Below are 18,120 nucleotides of genomic sequence, written 5' to 3' on the forward strand. Positions count from 1 at the left end.
TGGCCAGGCAAACTGTGTATAATGATGTGAAATATGTGTTTGAAATAAATATGAAAGGGGGGGAAAAATTGAAGGGCATTCCTTTATACAAACTGCATTTTTAAAAGAGCCATGCCTATTGGTCCACAAGTTCATAGGATTTCCATGAATATGCAAGAGATTTAATTAAAAATAGAACATGCCCTAATTACATAATTATGCAAGAGAACTGATTCAAAGAAACCTCTCCTGTCTTTTGAATAAACAATATTCATTGCTTTCTTCCTATCACACGTTTGCTTTCAAAGGTTTCCTGCAATTAGCTGCTTACCCAAGGGATCTGAGTATCTCTTGAACAAAGCAACTACTCCAGCTATGACCCTGATTCATAATATGCTGCCTAATGAAGTATATGCATGCTTGCAATTTCCCAGGTAAGTATACACACTATAAGCTCCCTCGTGCAGGAAGGCTGCTTAGCTCAATGGAACCAAAGCGCAGTATCACTTCCCTCTGTTTATGGCACACAGGAGAAGAGCAGACACAAAAGAGACTTGGGGAGCATGCTTCTCCCTCAGGCTCCTGCCTGACCTGAAAATCACAAGTTCCTCTCCAATTGGATCTTGTTTTTCCTGTGCCATCTACATAAGAATTATCCCTGTTCCTCTAGCAGTAAAGCTGTTTGCTCTCCACATTTCCATCTTCTCTTAGGGAACTAGTTATGCTATGTGCCCTGTTTTTAGGATGAAGTGATCTAGACATGCTGTCTGTAGAATGTTCTCTGTCTACCATCAACAAGGTCACAGCTTTTCTGCAGACATCTGAGTGGGCACTACAACAAAATCCCAAAACATATTATTGAGAATGCTGAATTCTTTATTCTCAATATACCCATTTCCCTCCTCTCCCAGAAGAGGGTTTAGTTTTCACATTAGGAGGGGAAAAAGCAAACAGTTTAGCTAATGCAGCAGAAAGCTCTTAGGTTTTGAGGTGCAACAGTGTGAGAAATACACACAGCAAACTAAGAGTTAATTTAACTGACATCCACAATTACAGCAAGCCTCTATAAGAAATTCGGGTTCACTTTGTTTAAGAAGTGTATGCCTCTTTATTTTACCATTGTTATTAAATATATATATAAATATATAAATATATATATTTATATATATATATAAATATATATATATCCTCTGGAGTTAGAGGCTCTTTCCTCCAAAAGAGACAGAAGTTTTTAAAATCTAAGCCTGCAGTCATAGAAAATCCATAAGTTCATTCTATAAATATGGGCTACCATAAAGCTTTACATTGGAACAATTTCAATTGCTCCTAAAGTGCTGTTTAAAAGCATTCTGGCAATAATATTGAAAGGCCAGATTCAGCAACCCATCTGGCTTTTCATCACTATTGCTTGACCGTTGCATGTGCTTTTAGTTTGTATTTCCTACAAGAATGCCCTTTATGGAAAACAGGAAACTCAAAAGTGTAAAGTACTCCGTCCCAGACACAATTTTAGCCTAGCTACTTTGTATGTATTTGCAAATTACTGCATGTGGAGATCCCTTGTTAGCATGGAGTTCATAGATCCTTAGAATCATAGAAAAGCTTGGGTTGGAAGAGAATATAAAGATCACCCAGTTCCAACCCCCTGCCATGCGCAGGGACACCTCCCAACAGACCAGGCTGCTCAAAGCCCCATCCAACCTGGCCTTGAGCACCTCCAGGGATGGGGCAGCCCTAGCTACTCTGGGCAACCTGTGCCAGTGCCTCACCACCCTCTGAGTGAAGACCTTCCTCCTAAGTTTAGGTACTCCAGTGTAACAGACTCATTGTCATAGTCAAGATGCCCAATCATACCATAGGAAACCCACTATTTGGTATAGCATTAAAGTACTACATAAAATAAATACTGAACATGATCTTGCTTCCAAAGTCAATATGTTTCATTTCCACACAAGTGAATTCTCCTTTTTCAGAGTCACAAAGATTGGTAACAAATGAAAGTGGGCATGCTTCTCTCCGCCATTCTTTATCCATAGTGAAATAAAAAGAAAATAAAGCAGGCAGTGTAATTCAACTTCAACAGGCCATTTCATGAGTAAATTTCTGTTACTTTTTTAAGGAGAGCAGGATGCTTACTGTAGACATTTACATTTTGCTATCCAGAATTCTTTTCATCTCGTAGCTATTACCAGGCAGTGGCATTGTTAAAGCCCAAAAGATAATGAGGATTTAAGCCCATTTGATTAGTTTCAAAACATTTGCTATTAAGAAAAAACCACTCAGCTAATACAGTTAATCAGATGAATGCTAGAAACAGACTATTTGCATGTTAACATTAATATATGAATATGAAGAAAAATATTAGACAATATAGTCCAACTTCTACTGTGATCTTCAAAGTAATAAATGATCAAGCAGTTGAGAATCACACCCTTTGACAAACTATAGTACTCCATGCTATATGAATTTACGGGCATTGTCATTATTTCCCAAGATCCTACTTTTAAGCATCAAAATACCCAACAGGTTAAGGGTTGGCATTGGAGTTTCTGATGATACTCAGACTTGCATCTTCACTCCCTGCATGTAAGTAGGTTCCCACCTCTAGAAGGGACTGCACACACCTGTACATACAACTCTGCCCAGCCAGCAATTGCTGTTCCTTCTTTACTTCTGCCACACCTCTAATTTCATTGAAAGATGAAATGATCTTCCTTATTTGCTTTCATGTTCTATAGTCAGCTGGTAGTTAACTACCAGCACCTTCTTCTCCATATTCGCTCCATATGACTTTTAGTGCTTATACAGCAAGGAGAACATTCCATTTATGCTCCTTTCCTCCCTCTATACTCTTCCTTTTCACTGAGTTTATTCTCTCTTGGGGTTTTAGTTGCTCATTCAAGATGATAAGAGTTATTAATCACTTTGTATGAGTCGCAGGAAGTTAATTTCTTTTTTCTATTCACTTACCTCAGTGACTGAACCATTGGAGAAGTTGTGTTAAAGCCTTCAGAGGGAATCACCATCACTGTGTTGGCGGAGTATCACAAACTTGGCCACTACTAGAGGAAGGACATTCAGATTGCAATACAATACGACAGTGCTCCTTTGTCTGTCTGCTGGGATAAGGCCTGATTTGGTAGGAAAATTTTATTCTGCAAACCCAACGAAAATACTCTTCCAAACACAAAATCTTCAATAACCTGTGTTCAAACTGTGTGTTTCTTATCTACAGACAGAAAACAGGAATATGACCTCCATCTATTTCAGAGTGCCTGCTTTAATCCTGCTTACATTCTCCCCTCCCTTTCTTTCAACACCCGGTGTTTGTTACCTGTATGGTTTGTCAGCATTCCTTTATGGAGGTTTGCTAATGCATCAGGCTTTGCTGACAGATTACTTGCAATTAGATTAGCTGAGACTCTCACCTTGATAATACTGGTGGTGGTTGTAGGGATTTTTGCATAGCAAAGGAGCCTTTGTTTTAGGTACTTTCTTCTCATGAAATTCTCCAGAGTTTCATTATGAAAATCACTTTTTCTGTAGTCCCATTCCTCTGTGTGTTTGCATTTCTAAGGAAGACCTCAAATGTAACACCTCTCTTTTATATGCTGAAATCATTCCTCATGAAATGACATTTCTCCCAGGGTAAACCCCTCAGGTGTTCCTCCCTCCACTCACCTGTCCAGAGGATTCTGCACTCCTTTCTCCCTTCCTGACCACCAAGTTGCTTGGCTAAACAAACTGAACCCTTTATCTCTTGTAGGAGAGATTTTACATCTCCCTAACTATTCCAGCTGTCCCTCTTTTCCCCTATTTGTTTAATCTTTCATGAGCGTAACATGCTACAATCTTGTGCCATGATCACTATTGAAAATGTTTGCTCCTCAGTCTGATTTGTCATTAATCTCCCTTTCTGCTGATGTATTGCTTTTCTGCACATGCTGCAGTAATTGCGGAACCCTTATCCACCTTTCAATTCTTCTGTTAAATGCTACTCTCTCCTCCTTAACTAATATTCCCTGTATGGAATTGCACCAAATCCGTTTGGCATCCAGGCAAAATTGATTGCAATTTCTTGTATTTAATGCAAGCCCATTTTACATTCACTTCTCATTTTTGGAGTCTGTTTTGGTTAAAAGGGTATTCAAACCAAAGACATACTGAGCTGCACAGGACCAGGGAATTTATTGTAAGAGTTTGTCCCAAGGGGAAGGGAAATGGAAACGTTTCTGCTGTGTGACAACTATTTCTGTAGCTTCTGGGCCAATGACCCATTATGCCTCTCCAGAAAACAGCTTCTGTGAATATGCCTTTGGCTAGATGGATAGTACGCAGTACGTGGGGCTGAGAAGGGCAGAGTCACTGTGGAAATCAATAGGAAACAGAACAGCCTGTGCTAGGCATTTTGTTCCCCATCGTATCCCTGCTGGGAAATAGAGCAGGTGCAGGACAAGGAGAGATGATCGTATTATTCCCAGGGGTTTCGATATGAATTCAGTCTCCTTGCTGCCTCCTTCTTCCCACTGCAAATACGTATTGTGAAGAGTTTTGGCTTTGGTTTCAGATGTAAATCCTATTTTTATCTTTCTTTTTTTTTTCTATTTTTATCTTTATTTTATTTTTTATTTTTTTCTTTAAACTTAATCTGCTTTAACGTTTTCATGCTGGACGGTAGAGAAATCCACTGAAATGTATTAAGTTCAAAGACATGCCACAGACACATGTCACTTCTGTATCTTTGCAATGATATAGAAGACATGTATATCACTCTTGTCAAGTCTTAAGACTTAAAACATTGGTGAAATGATTGCTTAAGTCACTCCTGCAGGCCTTAGAAACCAGCCTGTTTCTTTCTTTCTCTGAAGAGAGGGATTCCTCCTACATCTGTGTACTGTTGTTCAAGAGAACATTACAGAAGAGCCAGTGAAGGGATGTTACTCATTTGTCAAGTTTGGCAGACACTGCTGCATTAGATCATGTTCTGAAAGTTTTCCTTGTGCCAAAAAGGCCAGGCTCAATTTAGGTGAGCTGTAATCTATGCAGAAACTGGCTAAGGTAAATGCAGTTACCTCATCAGCATGTAGGCCATCACTGATACTCTGAGGCTACAATTTTACTTTAAGAAAGGGAGAAAAATTAAAAATAGGAATTCAAAGCATGTCTTCTTGAGCTTTGACTTTGGTGGCCAGCTGGGCATAATTTAGTTCACAGAAAGCAGAGCTTTTAGTAATTTTTTTCCAGGAAAAAAATGCCACCAGAGTCCTCTAAACCTGAGCATCACCTAAAATACATGGGCTGTTAGAAGTGCTTTGGTTACACGGATCAGTTCACTCAGTCACATCAATTAACCAGTCTCCTGGGGACGTTGGGGGGAATTATTGGAACAAGCCATCTGCAGTGTTTTTTAATCCGGCTACGCTAACATTAAATTATTCCTTAATATTTAAAATATTAGTTATATTTTAATGGAAGTCTGAAAAACACTGAAATTGGTTCCATGAGTGCAGTTTTACACAGTTTATCAAACCCTAGTCATTGAAAATAATCGAACTGTAAACAGGAACAGAAACATGCCTCAATAAACACTAGGAGAAAGCTGGGAACAACTGATATCATATAAACTAGCCATGAAAGGGAAATGTATTGCCTACACGCTGTTATGCTTGCTATTACACGCTGAAGGGCCACAAAGTACACCATGACCGTATGCTTGAAAGCTCTGGTGACTCACACAGAATAGCCCGATGAATAATACCATCTTCCTTCATCAGTGTACAACACTGACCAGAAATTTACCCAATAAACGGTTCCATTGTGAGCAGCAATTTACCATGCCCCAAATCCTTATAATTAACTACATAACCATAAAAAATGTTACTGCCAGGTTTATAACGCATCAGTGCAGAAAGCTCTCTAAATATCTTTAAAGGACGGTTCACACATTTGTTGTTTCCCATCCCACTCATTTTACAGCCAAAGGAGGCTGGAATGCTGTGTTGCTGGCCTTCCCATTAATTTGATTTACCTTCTTTCCCTTTGAATTTTTGCTTCTGAAGTCTATCGGGTAGTGCCTTATAACAAAGTTCATACTGTAAATAAGCCAGATTGCTTTTCCAATTTACATATAAATGCATAAAAGAACTAAAAGTTGAAATGACATTGTTAATTACAGACGAAATTGAACACTGGGTTCTAAGCGGCAGTTAGATAATACCTATGAATTACAGACTCAAGACACTAAGTAATAAGCTTCTTTGCTGCTTTTAAAGTACCAGCATGAACCTTGTGATTCAAACGCCTGAGAAAAAATCTTCCTAAGACGGAAAAATGCCCTGTCCAAGGGCTACTCTTCAGCCACATTCTCCCAGCATCAGCCTATTTGACTCAGTCCTACGACCACTGGTTAGGAGCACTGGAGAAGCAGCAACAGAGGAGCATAGCAAATGAATTAATTTTTACTATGTCTTTCCAATTAAAATTGCTCTGTAATGTCCTATGGCAGAGTTGATTTTTTCTTTGAAGTGAGCTGAATTTTCCTTTAACACAAATTAGCACCTGTGGCTATTTACTCACATCATAGTTAGCTTAGGATTTTGTTCTGTTTTTCACGGTAAAAAAATTTCACAAGGCCTGAGGAAACTGGAGGTTTTCCAAACATGAGATTAAAAATGAAATATTTTGGTAAATATAAGAGACATTCAGAAGACATTTTCTTACATATTCATTGGAACTTAGTTTCCATTTTGTCTTTCAGTCTCACAATCTTGGTCAAGAGCTTTCTACCTAAATATTTATAGTTTCTACAACTACTAGAGTCAGGACTGCTTTACTGTGGCTTTTTACAGAATATTTATGCGTGTCATACCACCTATTTTCTATATGACACTCCAGAATAATGAAATCAATTGGAAAGCAATCAAGGCAGTCAATTAATCCTTTTTTAAATTTGCAATTCATGGATTTTGCCCTCTAATATAGCCCTGACTACAGAATCTGTTTTGCAGAATAGATCCCCCTGCTTAATAATTAATTAAATTAATTAATTAATTGATTAATCTAGACTTCTGTTTACTCAAAAAATTCTAGACATTAAAATCTGTAACTTTTCTGGATCCCTTTAAAAACAGCCAATCAATCATCACATGAAAATTTTCCCTGGCAAGGATTTGTTACGAAGTCGGAGCTAAAATTTGTCAACAAGAAGTTCTTTAATAATGAGATATGAATAGTGACACGGATTTCTCATGTTTCTGAAGCTTGCATTTTGCCTGTTGATGTGTTTTGGCTCAGCTGATGAAAGATATCACAGCCAATTCTGCCGCTGAATCAGATCAGTGGATCCTTTGGAGGCGGTGGTGTGAACAGACCACTGCTGAATGACAGCAATTTTTGACAGGCATGGGGGCTGTTGGAAACTCTTGCCAGTCATGGTCCATCAAAGCAGCTTCAGGGCTCCTCCAGTTTATACTAAGTGCTAATTGCCTCCTGGCAGTCCCAGCAGCCAAGCAATGCACGCAGCCATTCTTGCTGTCTCCTGCCCTTGCAGGCCCTGCTGAGAACACACCTGAGCCAGCCCTAAGGATGAGAACCTGAGTACACCAGAACAAAAAATCACCGTGCTTTTCCCTCCAAAACGTAAGGAATAGATTCAGTGGGTATCTCATTAGTACCAGTAAGACAACACAGGCTGCCGTAAGAAACAAAGATGTTGTCTTCAGAGCATTTACGTGGCTTCTAAAACTCTGATTGAGACAGTGGGTAGTACTATAAAATATTTCTCCTGAATAATATCACGTATTAAAAGAAATCATGTAATCTTTTGTCTTTGCTATTTCTAGCCAAAAGTACTGCTTTTGCACTTCCGCAGCATCAGCTATTTGAATACGTCAGTCAACTAAATCTCAGAATACGTGGGTAGATCCTAATCCATTAACGAATGCAAAGTCCGGGTACAAAGAAATAATTTCTGCAGTAATGACTATTGATGAGAATGCATTTCAAGATGATTACATTCCAAGTACTTAAGAAATAACCATTTAAGAAATAAACTCATAAGAAATAAAGTAAATTGCATTTGTTATTTTTTAAGTAACGAACCTGAGTATTTATTTATGGGTTTATTGCTTTGTGACTCAGATTACAACAATCAGGGGATACATTTTTTAATATAAACATGTTATTTGTGTATATTAGAGGTCCAGACATACATTATTATTTCCTGAAAATACTTCAATCTCCCAGTCCTTATGCAAAAGCATGGCCCTTGCCCTCTGGGCAGGATGTAAATTAAATTCTCATTTGGCTAAATCTGATTGCCCTGTAGGTTACTAATATTGCTTAGTGACAGTGGAAGTTGAAAATTGCAAACAGAAGAGCCCCCTTAAAAAGAGGCAATAAAGTGTCAGCTTCTACATAACAAATTGGACTTTTGAACTAAACTTTTTCACTAGGAATTTTCAGTTAAACATTCTCAGTAGTTTCTACCATTACTTCTGAAACTGTAATAAAATTGAGAAATGTGATTTATTTCACAAAGGTTAAGGTGTTCAGATCCTTCAGGGCGCTGGAATCACTTCAAACCAACCTTTAGTTTGTCTGCCTGTCAACTCTCATCTGACACTTCTTCCTACCCCTCTCATATTCTATTGAAATAAATGCTCCAGTAGAGAAATTCTTAGCAAAAGAATTAACACCCCCCCCCCCCCAGGATTCCCAGAACACAACCATCTCCAAGTCATTACAAACCTTCTAAAATTAGTTGAATATTACCAAAACGTTGTTGTTTTATTATGCATTTATGGATGAGACAGATTAAAAAGACACATGCTGACACTACTAAATATGAAATATTGCTGTTCCTTCTGACAGGATTAGCTAAATACCCAGATGATGAGAACACTCCTCAGCATTTTTCCTATACTCAGATAACGTACATTGAAAAGTCACTCTTTGATCTATTTCAGTAGCTCGTTACTGTAGCAGGCCTTTGTATACATAAAGTTATTTTCAGTAGTCTATGGGTGCTCCTCTTTCTTGCTTTGATGCATAAAGGATTTATAATCAATAATAAGTGAAAGCAGCTCGCATTACTACAACTGTTCTGAGTCAAGAAAAAAACACCAAAATTAATGCAAAAATGATACGGCCTTTGACTTCAGAAAGTGTAATTATCTTGGTAAATGTATGTGGTTTTGGTAATGAGACTCAGAATTTCAGATGGATCACTTTTAATAGCATCTTTTCACGGTGGCTTTATTAGATATTCTAAATCAGAGCTCACCGCTTACCGAATCAACACATGCCTTGCTTCTTCGGTAGGCTTTAGACGAAGGAGCCCAGCAAGCCACACAGAACCTTAATGAAGGAAATGCCTTACAGGCAGGAACTTCACCTACAAGTATCTCAGAGCAGAATCCCCATATGATCCCTCTTATGCCGATTACCTTGTTTTCAGGTGACTGACATACGAATACATACTCAGAAGTCAGTTTTGTAACTGTGTTTTTGTTACTGAAAGTGTTCCCTGTTGCATACTAAGGAGTAGCTCCAATGAAACAGAGCAGAGATTTGAAGTAGTTTCACAACTACTGCGAGTTGACTGAAGTGCGATCCAAACCTTCCATCTCCATTCCCACATCTCCCTTATGCCACCAGTAGAATTCTTCTATCTGCATGCTGAGGCTCATTAATTCAACTGACATCTACCACTTTTTTTACTTGGATTAGTTCTAGTAGTGAGTCAGTTTCCTCGTCTTGCTCAGCTGGCAGACACCAAAGTGTTTGTGTTAATAGAAGTGAGCAGCTCAGATGGAAATGGTTCTTTTGATTGACCTCTACCCACTTAGAGCATGTGAAACTACCTTGGGGACCTTAAGCATGGGCTGTCGGAACATATGGCTATCAACCACCAGTCCACTGGGGTTCTGGTCTCTGCCTTTTGGAGATATTTTCATACATTATCCAGTCATTTTCCCACATTTTACATTGAAATTGTTTATTAAAATGTGCATTCACACTGTGGTCAAAGCACACATGCTGCAACATGTGATTTAATGTAAAGCCCTGAAGAATTACATTTACATAGCCACAGTAATCTGTTTCAAAACCATATTTCCCTAAATAAACATATAATTTTCTATCTTTTTAATAAATATATACCTTTTACCTTTGATGTAGTAAATAGCATTCACAAATAATATTCTCCTAGAACCACTGTTTTTCCACCTCAGACACTATTAATAGATATGTTAATTTACTAATAACACACCTATTAGAACCACAATTCAGTGACCATTTTAACCCCAATGATATCATCATTGTATGAAACACTGTGATCCATTATGGTCTCATTAATATTTAATTTTCCAGACGAATCATTAGTTCATTAGTACCAACAAGCCAATTTTTGCTCAAGCTGAAAAAGCTTATGAATAAATCATGCCATGTTTAGATAGGAAAAACAGGTCAATGGCTACAGAACTCACGTTTCCAAAACCAGAACCTTCCCTACAGTGTAGCTTTGGGGAAACATGCTTCATTGACAGCATACTTTTTATAAAAAGATCCTCTCAGTAAGCACTGCATCAAAACAATCAGTCCATTGAACGGTATGATAAGACACTGAATTTTCCATACTCTGGATGTTCTATCTAAGAAGACCCTATCTATTGCTTTAGTCATTTATCTGAAATTTTATATTAAAATTGCATTAAAAATAGAAAGTCACATTTTTTAAAAATGGATTATTCTAAATCAATAGTGTGTATACTCTCACAAGTCATACTTGTTCCTTCAAACATGTTGTATTACTGTGGGTAACTCCTGCCCTAGACAACCGCTGCAAAATGAGACATTTTTGTGTTACATGCTAATATAGTTGAAGACTTTCTCTGACCAAAGTTCGGGCACAGCATACTGAACCATGTTGTATGAGCTATGTCTCTGCAGTAGAAATGTGACAGAAGAGATATGTTCCATTTAATATAGATGAAGAAAGCTTTTGATAGTTTTCTTGGTTATTTTGGACGGGGAATGTTTTAGATATTCTTGAAATAAAAGGTAAAAAAAAGTCTAAGTAGCAATTATAAATTAAGACCAATAGCAACCTTTATTTACATAGTCTAAAAAACAGATGCAAGCAATTACTACATTAGACATTCAGATTCTGAACATCACTATTAACACGTTTGTAGCAGGCCTAGCTACTGTTGCATTCTTCACGGAGCTGAGATCACTAATTTCCAACACTTTTCTTTTTCCAGCGAAGCCACCTCAGAGCTCTCACCAGTGCTACTTGTCCCATGAGGAATGTGATTGTAAAGTTACGTTTATACCAATCTCTTGGATTCCAAAGCCAGGAAAACAACCAGCACACAGAACAAGAACAGGAAAAAGGTACACAATTATATTAAAATACCCTTTGGCATTTACAAATGACAATTCAGTGTTGACCTACACCTTCCATTCTTTGCGGTTACACTTCTATCTAAATAACTTAAAAAAAATATCTCTGTATGAACAGATTGCACATGGAAGATACGGCTACAGCTATTCAAACTTTATCTGTAAAAAAAAAAGTTAGGAGATGAATAATTTTACGACTAATTGCATTTGAAATCATATAAGATAAAGTAAGTGGAACCAAATTTCATGTTTTAGCAGGTCATCAAGCTATCTGTAAGAACTTACGTACTGCCAGTGCTGTACTGCAGGTAAGATTTGTGCACACATGAAGATGCATGTATTGAAAAGGATATAACTGCTTATCTCTGAAGGGAGAAAAAATCATACTCCAAAGCCTAGTTATATAACCCAATACAAGAAACATTTTGTTTCTAAAGCAGTATCTTAACTACGATGCCTTTAGTATTGCCAAAGTTAGTCATCTTGCATGCATGACTTGTAGAATCAATTCAAAATATACCCATTTTTAATCTCTGGGAATTTGCTTCAAATTCGTGCCCCTATTACGAACTAATTTAATCATTTCCTTCAGGTTTCCATCAAGGATCCCTCCCCTGCTTTGTAAAATTCTGCACAAGGAACTATTGAATATGTTTATGGTAGAAGTAACAGGGAATATTACATTACACCTGGAATTTAGGTCTTCTTTCAGATCTCTGTTAGAAACCTAGTATGTACAGATTAACTTAAACCTGAGATATTAACCTCTCAGTAAGGATGGCAGCCAAAATCACACTGACAAGAAGCACTGAGCTACCCCCTAAAATGTCATGTTAAATCAAAATATCACGCTAACACTGCAACTGTTTCTTTTCCCCTGTCATGTCTCATTTCCTATGCCCTTCTTGATTTTTTTTAAACTAGACTATTTCCAGTCTCAGTACCCTGAACTATATTCATAGTGTCTATGCACAGTCATTGTCTCAATTCTACCTAAAGTTTAGAAGTTTAAATATTTCAGCAGCCAGTTTTCAGGCCAGCTGGCATCTCTGCAAAAGAGCTATGCTAAGTGCATTAAAAAATCTTTATGAATGTGACCCCTTGAAGATCAGAATGCTTCTAAGCTCCACTGCTTTCACGGCTGTGCATTTCCACTTTGAAACTACAGCACAGCTGCCCAGCTGATTTTAGAACAAAGCAAAACCAAGGAATATTTAGAAGAAGAGCCTGAATGATATTACCTAGAAGATGGGACACTAGCCTGAGCTGACTACAGCAATGGCCTCTGATGGTCAATTCTAAGATAAACTATTTGCTTGATCAATCATTAGTTAATATACCATAGGCAATTTGAACAGCAATCCTTTTATCAAAAATGATATATTTTTTTAACCTTTCCGTATTTTCATGCTGTTCAGTTGTGTTGTTTTTTTTTTGCCTCCCTCCGAAGATGTGTCTGCTTCTTGCAGTAAAACTGCAAATTGTTCTTACAGTATAACATTATATTATATGCACAATATGTACAACTCTAAATCACATTTTATTGTAGGTCAATTACAGTTGCAGTAGAATTCTCCCTTATGTTACATGATCAGGAACCCAAGAACACTTGGGACCTTGGAGCCCAATCATCTTTCAACCCAATAAAAAAATAAAAATAAGTTCTGATTTCACGCACAGTGGGCAGTGCAACTGTAACTGGATTAAGTACTGTCCTCTTTCTGCTTCCTTGTATCTAGCTCTTCACCAAGCGTGCACAGCTACTTGCAGGGTGGTAATGTGAATTTGCAAGTCATTTCTCAGTTGTTTCAGATCCCCAATCCAGTTTATCAAGTTGTTGTACAAACAGTGACACATAAAAAGCAGCAGATTTGAGGAGACTGGGTGGCTGTGGGCTTACCCAACTGTAGCCAAAGTTCTATTCAGGATGAGTGCAGGGGATCATTTTACTAAGGCTTCACCACACAAAAAACTCCCAAACACAAAGCCAGTCAATTTCACTTTGAACATATACTTGCAAAATAATAAAAACAAATAAGAATACTAATTATTACTCTTACTAAATGATTTTCGCTTGAGACAAGTGATATTTACTAGATCAGTAAATCCTTACTTAATTTAGGAGTTAACTAGAGTATGTTATACAGAAATTTCAATTGTTTTACTCATACATTTATCAGTTTCAGTTGGCAGCACAAAAATATCCATCCCATAAGGCGAAAAACTTGAGGGCCTGATATTGTCTCTCTGCAGTTTCAGGAAGGAATGACACCAGATTCCATTCTCCACAAAATCAACAATGAACAGTGGAAGAACTCAAATGATAATGCAAATTTCTGTCAAATGCTAATAATAGCATTAAAAAAATTATAAATGAGAGTTTTATAACTTTTTAAGTCTGATCCTATGCTTTTTGGCTAGACTACAACCTGCTCGAGCAGAAGGTGTCCCTCCCCATGGCAGGGGGGTTGGAACTAGATGATTTTAAGGTCCCTTCCAACCCAAACCATTCTATGATTTTGTGATCTTACAGTCAACATAAATACCATCTACATACCTGTTATAATGCATATGCTTTCTAAAATTTTTACTTAGAAAGTCCTTGTAAAAGTCAGCCATTTCTTCTGCATTCAGTGTTGCTTTTTGACCTGAAAATAAGTTTTGGCATAAGAATGTGAAGATGATCTTCATATTAAAATACTGGGTTCAGATTCAGGAGAGCTAGGTCTGACTCCTTGCTTTTACAGGGTTCTTGTGTAACCTTGAATATGTTATTACGCTTTTGTCTTTTAACCTTTTAAAATTTTTCAAGGGAACACAGCAGATTAAAAGCCACTGATCATTTTGAAACTGACACGGTAACTCTTAAGCCCTTGTAACTTGTGAAAGTGATGATGTTTAACAGGTCTTACATTATCAAAAAAACTTATCAAAAACTTATCAAAAACTTATCAAAAAAAGATAATTGACCTAGGAGTATCTATCCTTTGATTAACATTAATTTCTCATAGGTCCAAAGTCTAAACAGCACCAGTAAGAGCACTTAGTAACTTATGTTTCCATGTCTAAAGTAAGTCTGTAAGTACAGAAAAAACACTACTTGTGACTGTCAAGATATTTTCAAAGGTACAATTTTTTTCTGTCACCGTTGGTAAATTTAAAGTAACTTATACCAAAAAGCATGTGTTCTGAGATGTCACATTTATTAACGATACGGTAGACAATTCTTTTGTGAAGTACGAGAGTATGCGTCTGACTTTGAACATGCCATTCACATAGAGTAGAAAATAAGAGGAGATGTATTCTCTCCACAGTACATGAAATGCACGTCCGTAGCTATTCCACAGAATAGCATCCGCAGAAACAGTAAATATTCTTAATTCTAATTCCTGTGCAAACTTTCTGGCACACTTTCAGTGTCTGGTGGTCAGCTTTGAATGTCCCAGGGAACGTGGATGTGATGAGAGAAAGAACTGTACGATTCAACTTTTGTTACTGTTCCAAAATACATTTTAAAGCACCTGAGACTAACCATTGAAATGTGTATTATTGATCAATATCATCATGATCAGTATAATTTGTCAATATTTAAAGATATACAGTGGATTTACATACTATGGGATAAATTCATCATAATAGTATTTGAAGGCTGCCTACTTAACAGCTATAGTTAATTTGTTTCTTCATAATGGTAGCAGCAAACTGAAGATTCTCTTATATAATTTTTTTCGAACTACACATGTATATAGATTTTACTTTTATTTATATATATGCACATGCACGCAGTTGTGTTGTAGAACAAAAAGAGCTATCCAACACGTGCAGCCAATAATTTTATTATAAGGGATGTACAAGCTTTTTTTTTTTTTAATCCTAGAAATTGAAGAAAAAGAACAAAACAGCAATATAAAATAAGCTTTTTTCTTAACAACAGGAGTTAATTTGTTTTTCAACCACACGCTGATCACTGGGATGAACAGAAGAGAAACATAATGGTCTGCAGTGTATAGAACATCACAGCAGATGCTTTACTGAAGTCAAATAAATCATTATTCTATAAACAAAGTGTTCAAACTAATACTACAATGGCCAGCTCACTGTATAACGAAAGCATCTTGTTTCCTATTTCACATCAGGAATTAGTGAGGCAAGTATTTTACAGCAACTGTGATCAGGCAAAGAAGGTCAGAGAACAGCTGTTGTTTTCTTAGTAGCTGTCTTACTCTCCACTCAAGGAAAAATACTGTATTAATTGAATACACAATGGACCTGAATGAAGAGTATGAATTTATCTGCCAAACCGTAACATGCACTTGAGACAAATACTCTGTATGTTTAGCTCAGCTTGCTCACATTAAGGAGATGTGAAAGATGAAAACCCATTCCTCCTGATACTGAAAAATTATTAAAATTATTTGATTAAGATTTTAGCATGTTCCCTTATGCTGGGCACGCAAGAATTAGAAGATTAACAGTGCAAGAGAAGATCTCACCCCCCCAAATGCATGCTCCCAAAAAGCACTTCCAAATCCTGCTCTGAAGAATTACTTGTGGCAGAACACAAAGAGCATAAACAAACAATACTGAGAGTTAAACAAAATTCAAAACACATCCTGAACTGTACACGGCAATCCCACTAACCTGTTTCATCTCTCACTGCCAGACCTTTGGCTTTCAGTCTTGAATAAATAAATTCTTCTTTTTCCTAAAACACGTTTTTCCACATTAGAATTTGAGGTACTCATACCTTAAAGTTAACCATTGTTTTTAAATCACATAACAACTTAGTGCCCAATACCGTCTGATATTCACTTAGATCCTGCTAGCTGCATTCATCAACTGATTCGTGCAAACACTGCTGAAACACATGCAACTTATTTTTGGAATAAAGGTATAACTGAGCTTTGGTATTGTTTAGCTAGATCTAAACCTTAAGTTTACAAAAGATGTACAACCCAGCTAGTCTCCACAGTTTAACCGAGAATTTCTGCATACAGAAAAAACACGCAGACTTAGAAATTGAAGTTACTTACATGAAAATAGAGTAATTCTCCTTACATATTTTTTTCAAGATTAATAAGCAGTTCTATGGAATTAAAATTAAAAAAAAAATTCATTTCCCCTCCCCAAGATCTTCACAAGTTTTGGGAGGATATGATGATCGAAGACCATCAGAAATAACAGTGAATTCTGAACCATTATTCTTCTTCCAACAAAATTCAGTGTCTCCTAACCAATAGTGCAATCAGAAAAAAGGCAGACCACAACTAAACATGTTCCTGCTTTCAGCTTAGCCAGGCAACAGGGCATGGCCTTTTATTTACCCTTAGTGATTACATCTAATTTCTCTCCCGTAACAGAGCAAGAAAATCTGCAGCGTCATTTTCAACAGCAGCTCCAGTCACACACAGGCTGTGCATGCAAGGTGGCTACAGCCTGATGCTTTCAGTGCACGGTACGAAAAAACAGAGGGCAAATATCACTCGATAGCAATTGAATACACGGGATCTGTAGCTTTGTAAGAGACTTGGAGGTTAATATTGCAAACAGTGACAAAACATCATTTCCAGGTAGATACTGCACATCTTAAAAAAAATATGTAGGAAGAGTAAAAGCTAATAAATGATTGTAGGCAGAACTGAATACTAGAAATCGCGGGTTTTTGGTGACTATATGAGATAGCCAGGCAGCGCAGGAGGCACAGCTGAAGGTTACCTCCTGCCCAGCCACCCAAACCCTCTTAAAACCGAGGATCACCGCCCAAACTCGCAGCCTGCCAGCGCCGCCCAGCGGCCCCGCTCACCTGCTGGAAGGCGGCGTTCTGCTGCGCCCAGAAGCGCTGGTTCCAGGCCTGGGCGTCCTGCCGGGCCTCCCGCAGGCGCCGCTCCAGGGCGGACTCGTCCCGCGGCACATGGAAGATGACGGGCCGCAGGTTGGACAGCCGGTCGGGGGGCCCGATCCAGTCGTGGCGGGAGTGCGGCGGCGGGCGGAAACCCGGGCCCTTGAAAACACGGACGGGGCTCGTTATTAGGAGCACTTCAGCAGCGTTTTTGTGGACATCACAACTCGAAGCAACCTCTAAAACCCCGTACAGCCGTGCAACAGTCTCCACACAGCCTTAAAACGTGTAATTGTAACGCGTCCAGAAGTTACACGCCTTTGTTTACCTCGACTGAAATTTGCGATGTATTTAATTTTTTACCTTTACTTAGAAATCTATCCCATAGAGGACACCTTCAACTCTTTCCCCAACAGCCATAAATCACGATTTTAAGGACTTCCCCGCGTTTGTTTTTTTGTACCACAGATGCTCCAGGACGCTCGCTGGCAGGACCCGGTCTGTGTGCCAGCCCCCCCAGTGCCTGCCCGCAGCTTTTTAGGCTCGGCTCCGGAGCAGGGGGCTCCCCCCCTCCAGCTGGGGAATCATTTTGCCCCCTTTGCCCTTCACCCCTCACCCCCCTCAGCGTTCAACAAGCACCTCCCGGACACCCGGGGGGCACCGCGGGCTCTCATCCCGCCTCCCCCCAGCCCCACCGCGGTCTCCCCCCGGCCCTTCCCTTCCCCTCCTTCCCCTCACAGCCTCCCCGGGCGGCTGCGGGCTGGGGATTTACCGCTCCGCCGCCCGAGGAGGAGGAGGAGGAGCAGCGGTGGCAGCAGCTTCCCCCCGCCGCCCTCAGCGCCCGCCCGGCCCTGGCGGCCGCCATCTCGCGCAGGGGCAGGGCTGGAGGCGGTGCT

General features: G+C 38.7%; 2 protein-coding genes across 3 annotated transcripts in view; both read right to left on the reverse strand.

Moving 5' to 3' along the window:
• Nucleotides 1–16,656, reverse strand: part of KLC1 (kinesin light chain 1) — a 65,500-nt gene extending 48,844 nt beyond the window's left edge. Inside the window, exon 1 of one of the 2 annotated variants that reach the window (XM_032189440.1) lies at nucleotides 16,419–16,656. The gene's annotated coding sequence lies outside the window, so the exon portion shown is untranslated. Of the gene's footprint in view, nucleotides 1–16,026; nucleotides 16,087–16,418 lie in introns of those variants that run through there. The other variant, XM_032189439.1, reaches the window with a different exon arrangement.
• Nucleotides 11,067–18,089, reverse strand: LOC116490345 (cytochrome c oxidase assembly factor 8). Its single transcript, XM_032189448.1, has 5 exons — nucleotides 17,997–18,089; nucleotides 17,189–17,386; nucleotides 16,027–16,090; nucleotides 13,943–14,033; nucleotides 11,067–11,321 (listed from the first exon to the last, which is right to left on the reverse strand). Exons 1-5 carry the CDS (start codon nucleotides 18,087–18,089, stop codon nucleotides 11,216–11,218), a joined length of 552 nt encoding a protein of 183 aa, XP_032045339.1. The 3' UTR covers nucleotides 11,067–11,215.
• Nucleotides 18,090–18,120: the final 31 nt, after the last annotated feature.

Source organism: Aythya fuligula, chromosome 5 (genome assembly GCF_009819795.1).
Source record: "Aythya fuligula isolate bAytFul2 chromosome 5, bAytFul2.pri, whole genome shotgun sequence".
Classification (NCBI taxonomy): Eukaryota; Metazoa; Chordata; class Aves; order Anseriformes; family Anatidae; genus Aythya; species Aythya fuligula.

Excerpts from the sequence above, each read along its gene's own strand:
- LOC116490345 (XM_032189448.1), bottom strand. The coding sequence starts at position 18,089 with ATGGCGGCCGCCAGGGCCGGGCGGGCGCTGAGGGCGGCGGGGGGAAGC. Across the intron at positions 17,387-17,996 it reads CCTCCTCGGGCGGCGGAGCG|GGCCCGGGTTTCCGCCCGCC; the intron begins GTAAATCCCCAG and ends CGTGTTTTCAAG. Across the intron at positions 11,322-13,942 it reads AAGCATATGCATTATAACAG|AGATTGGTATAAACGTAACT; the intron begins GTATGTAGATGG and ends TTGGAATCCAAG.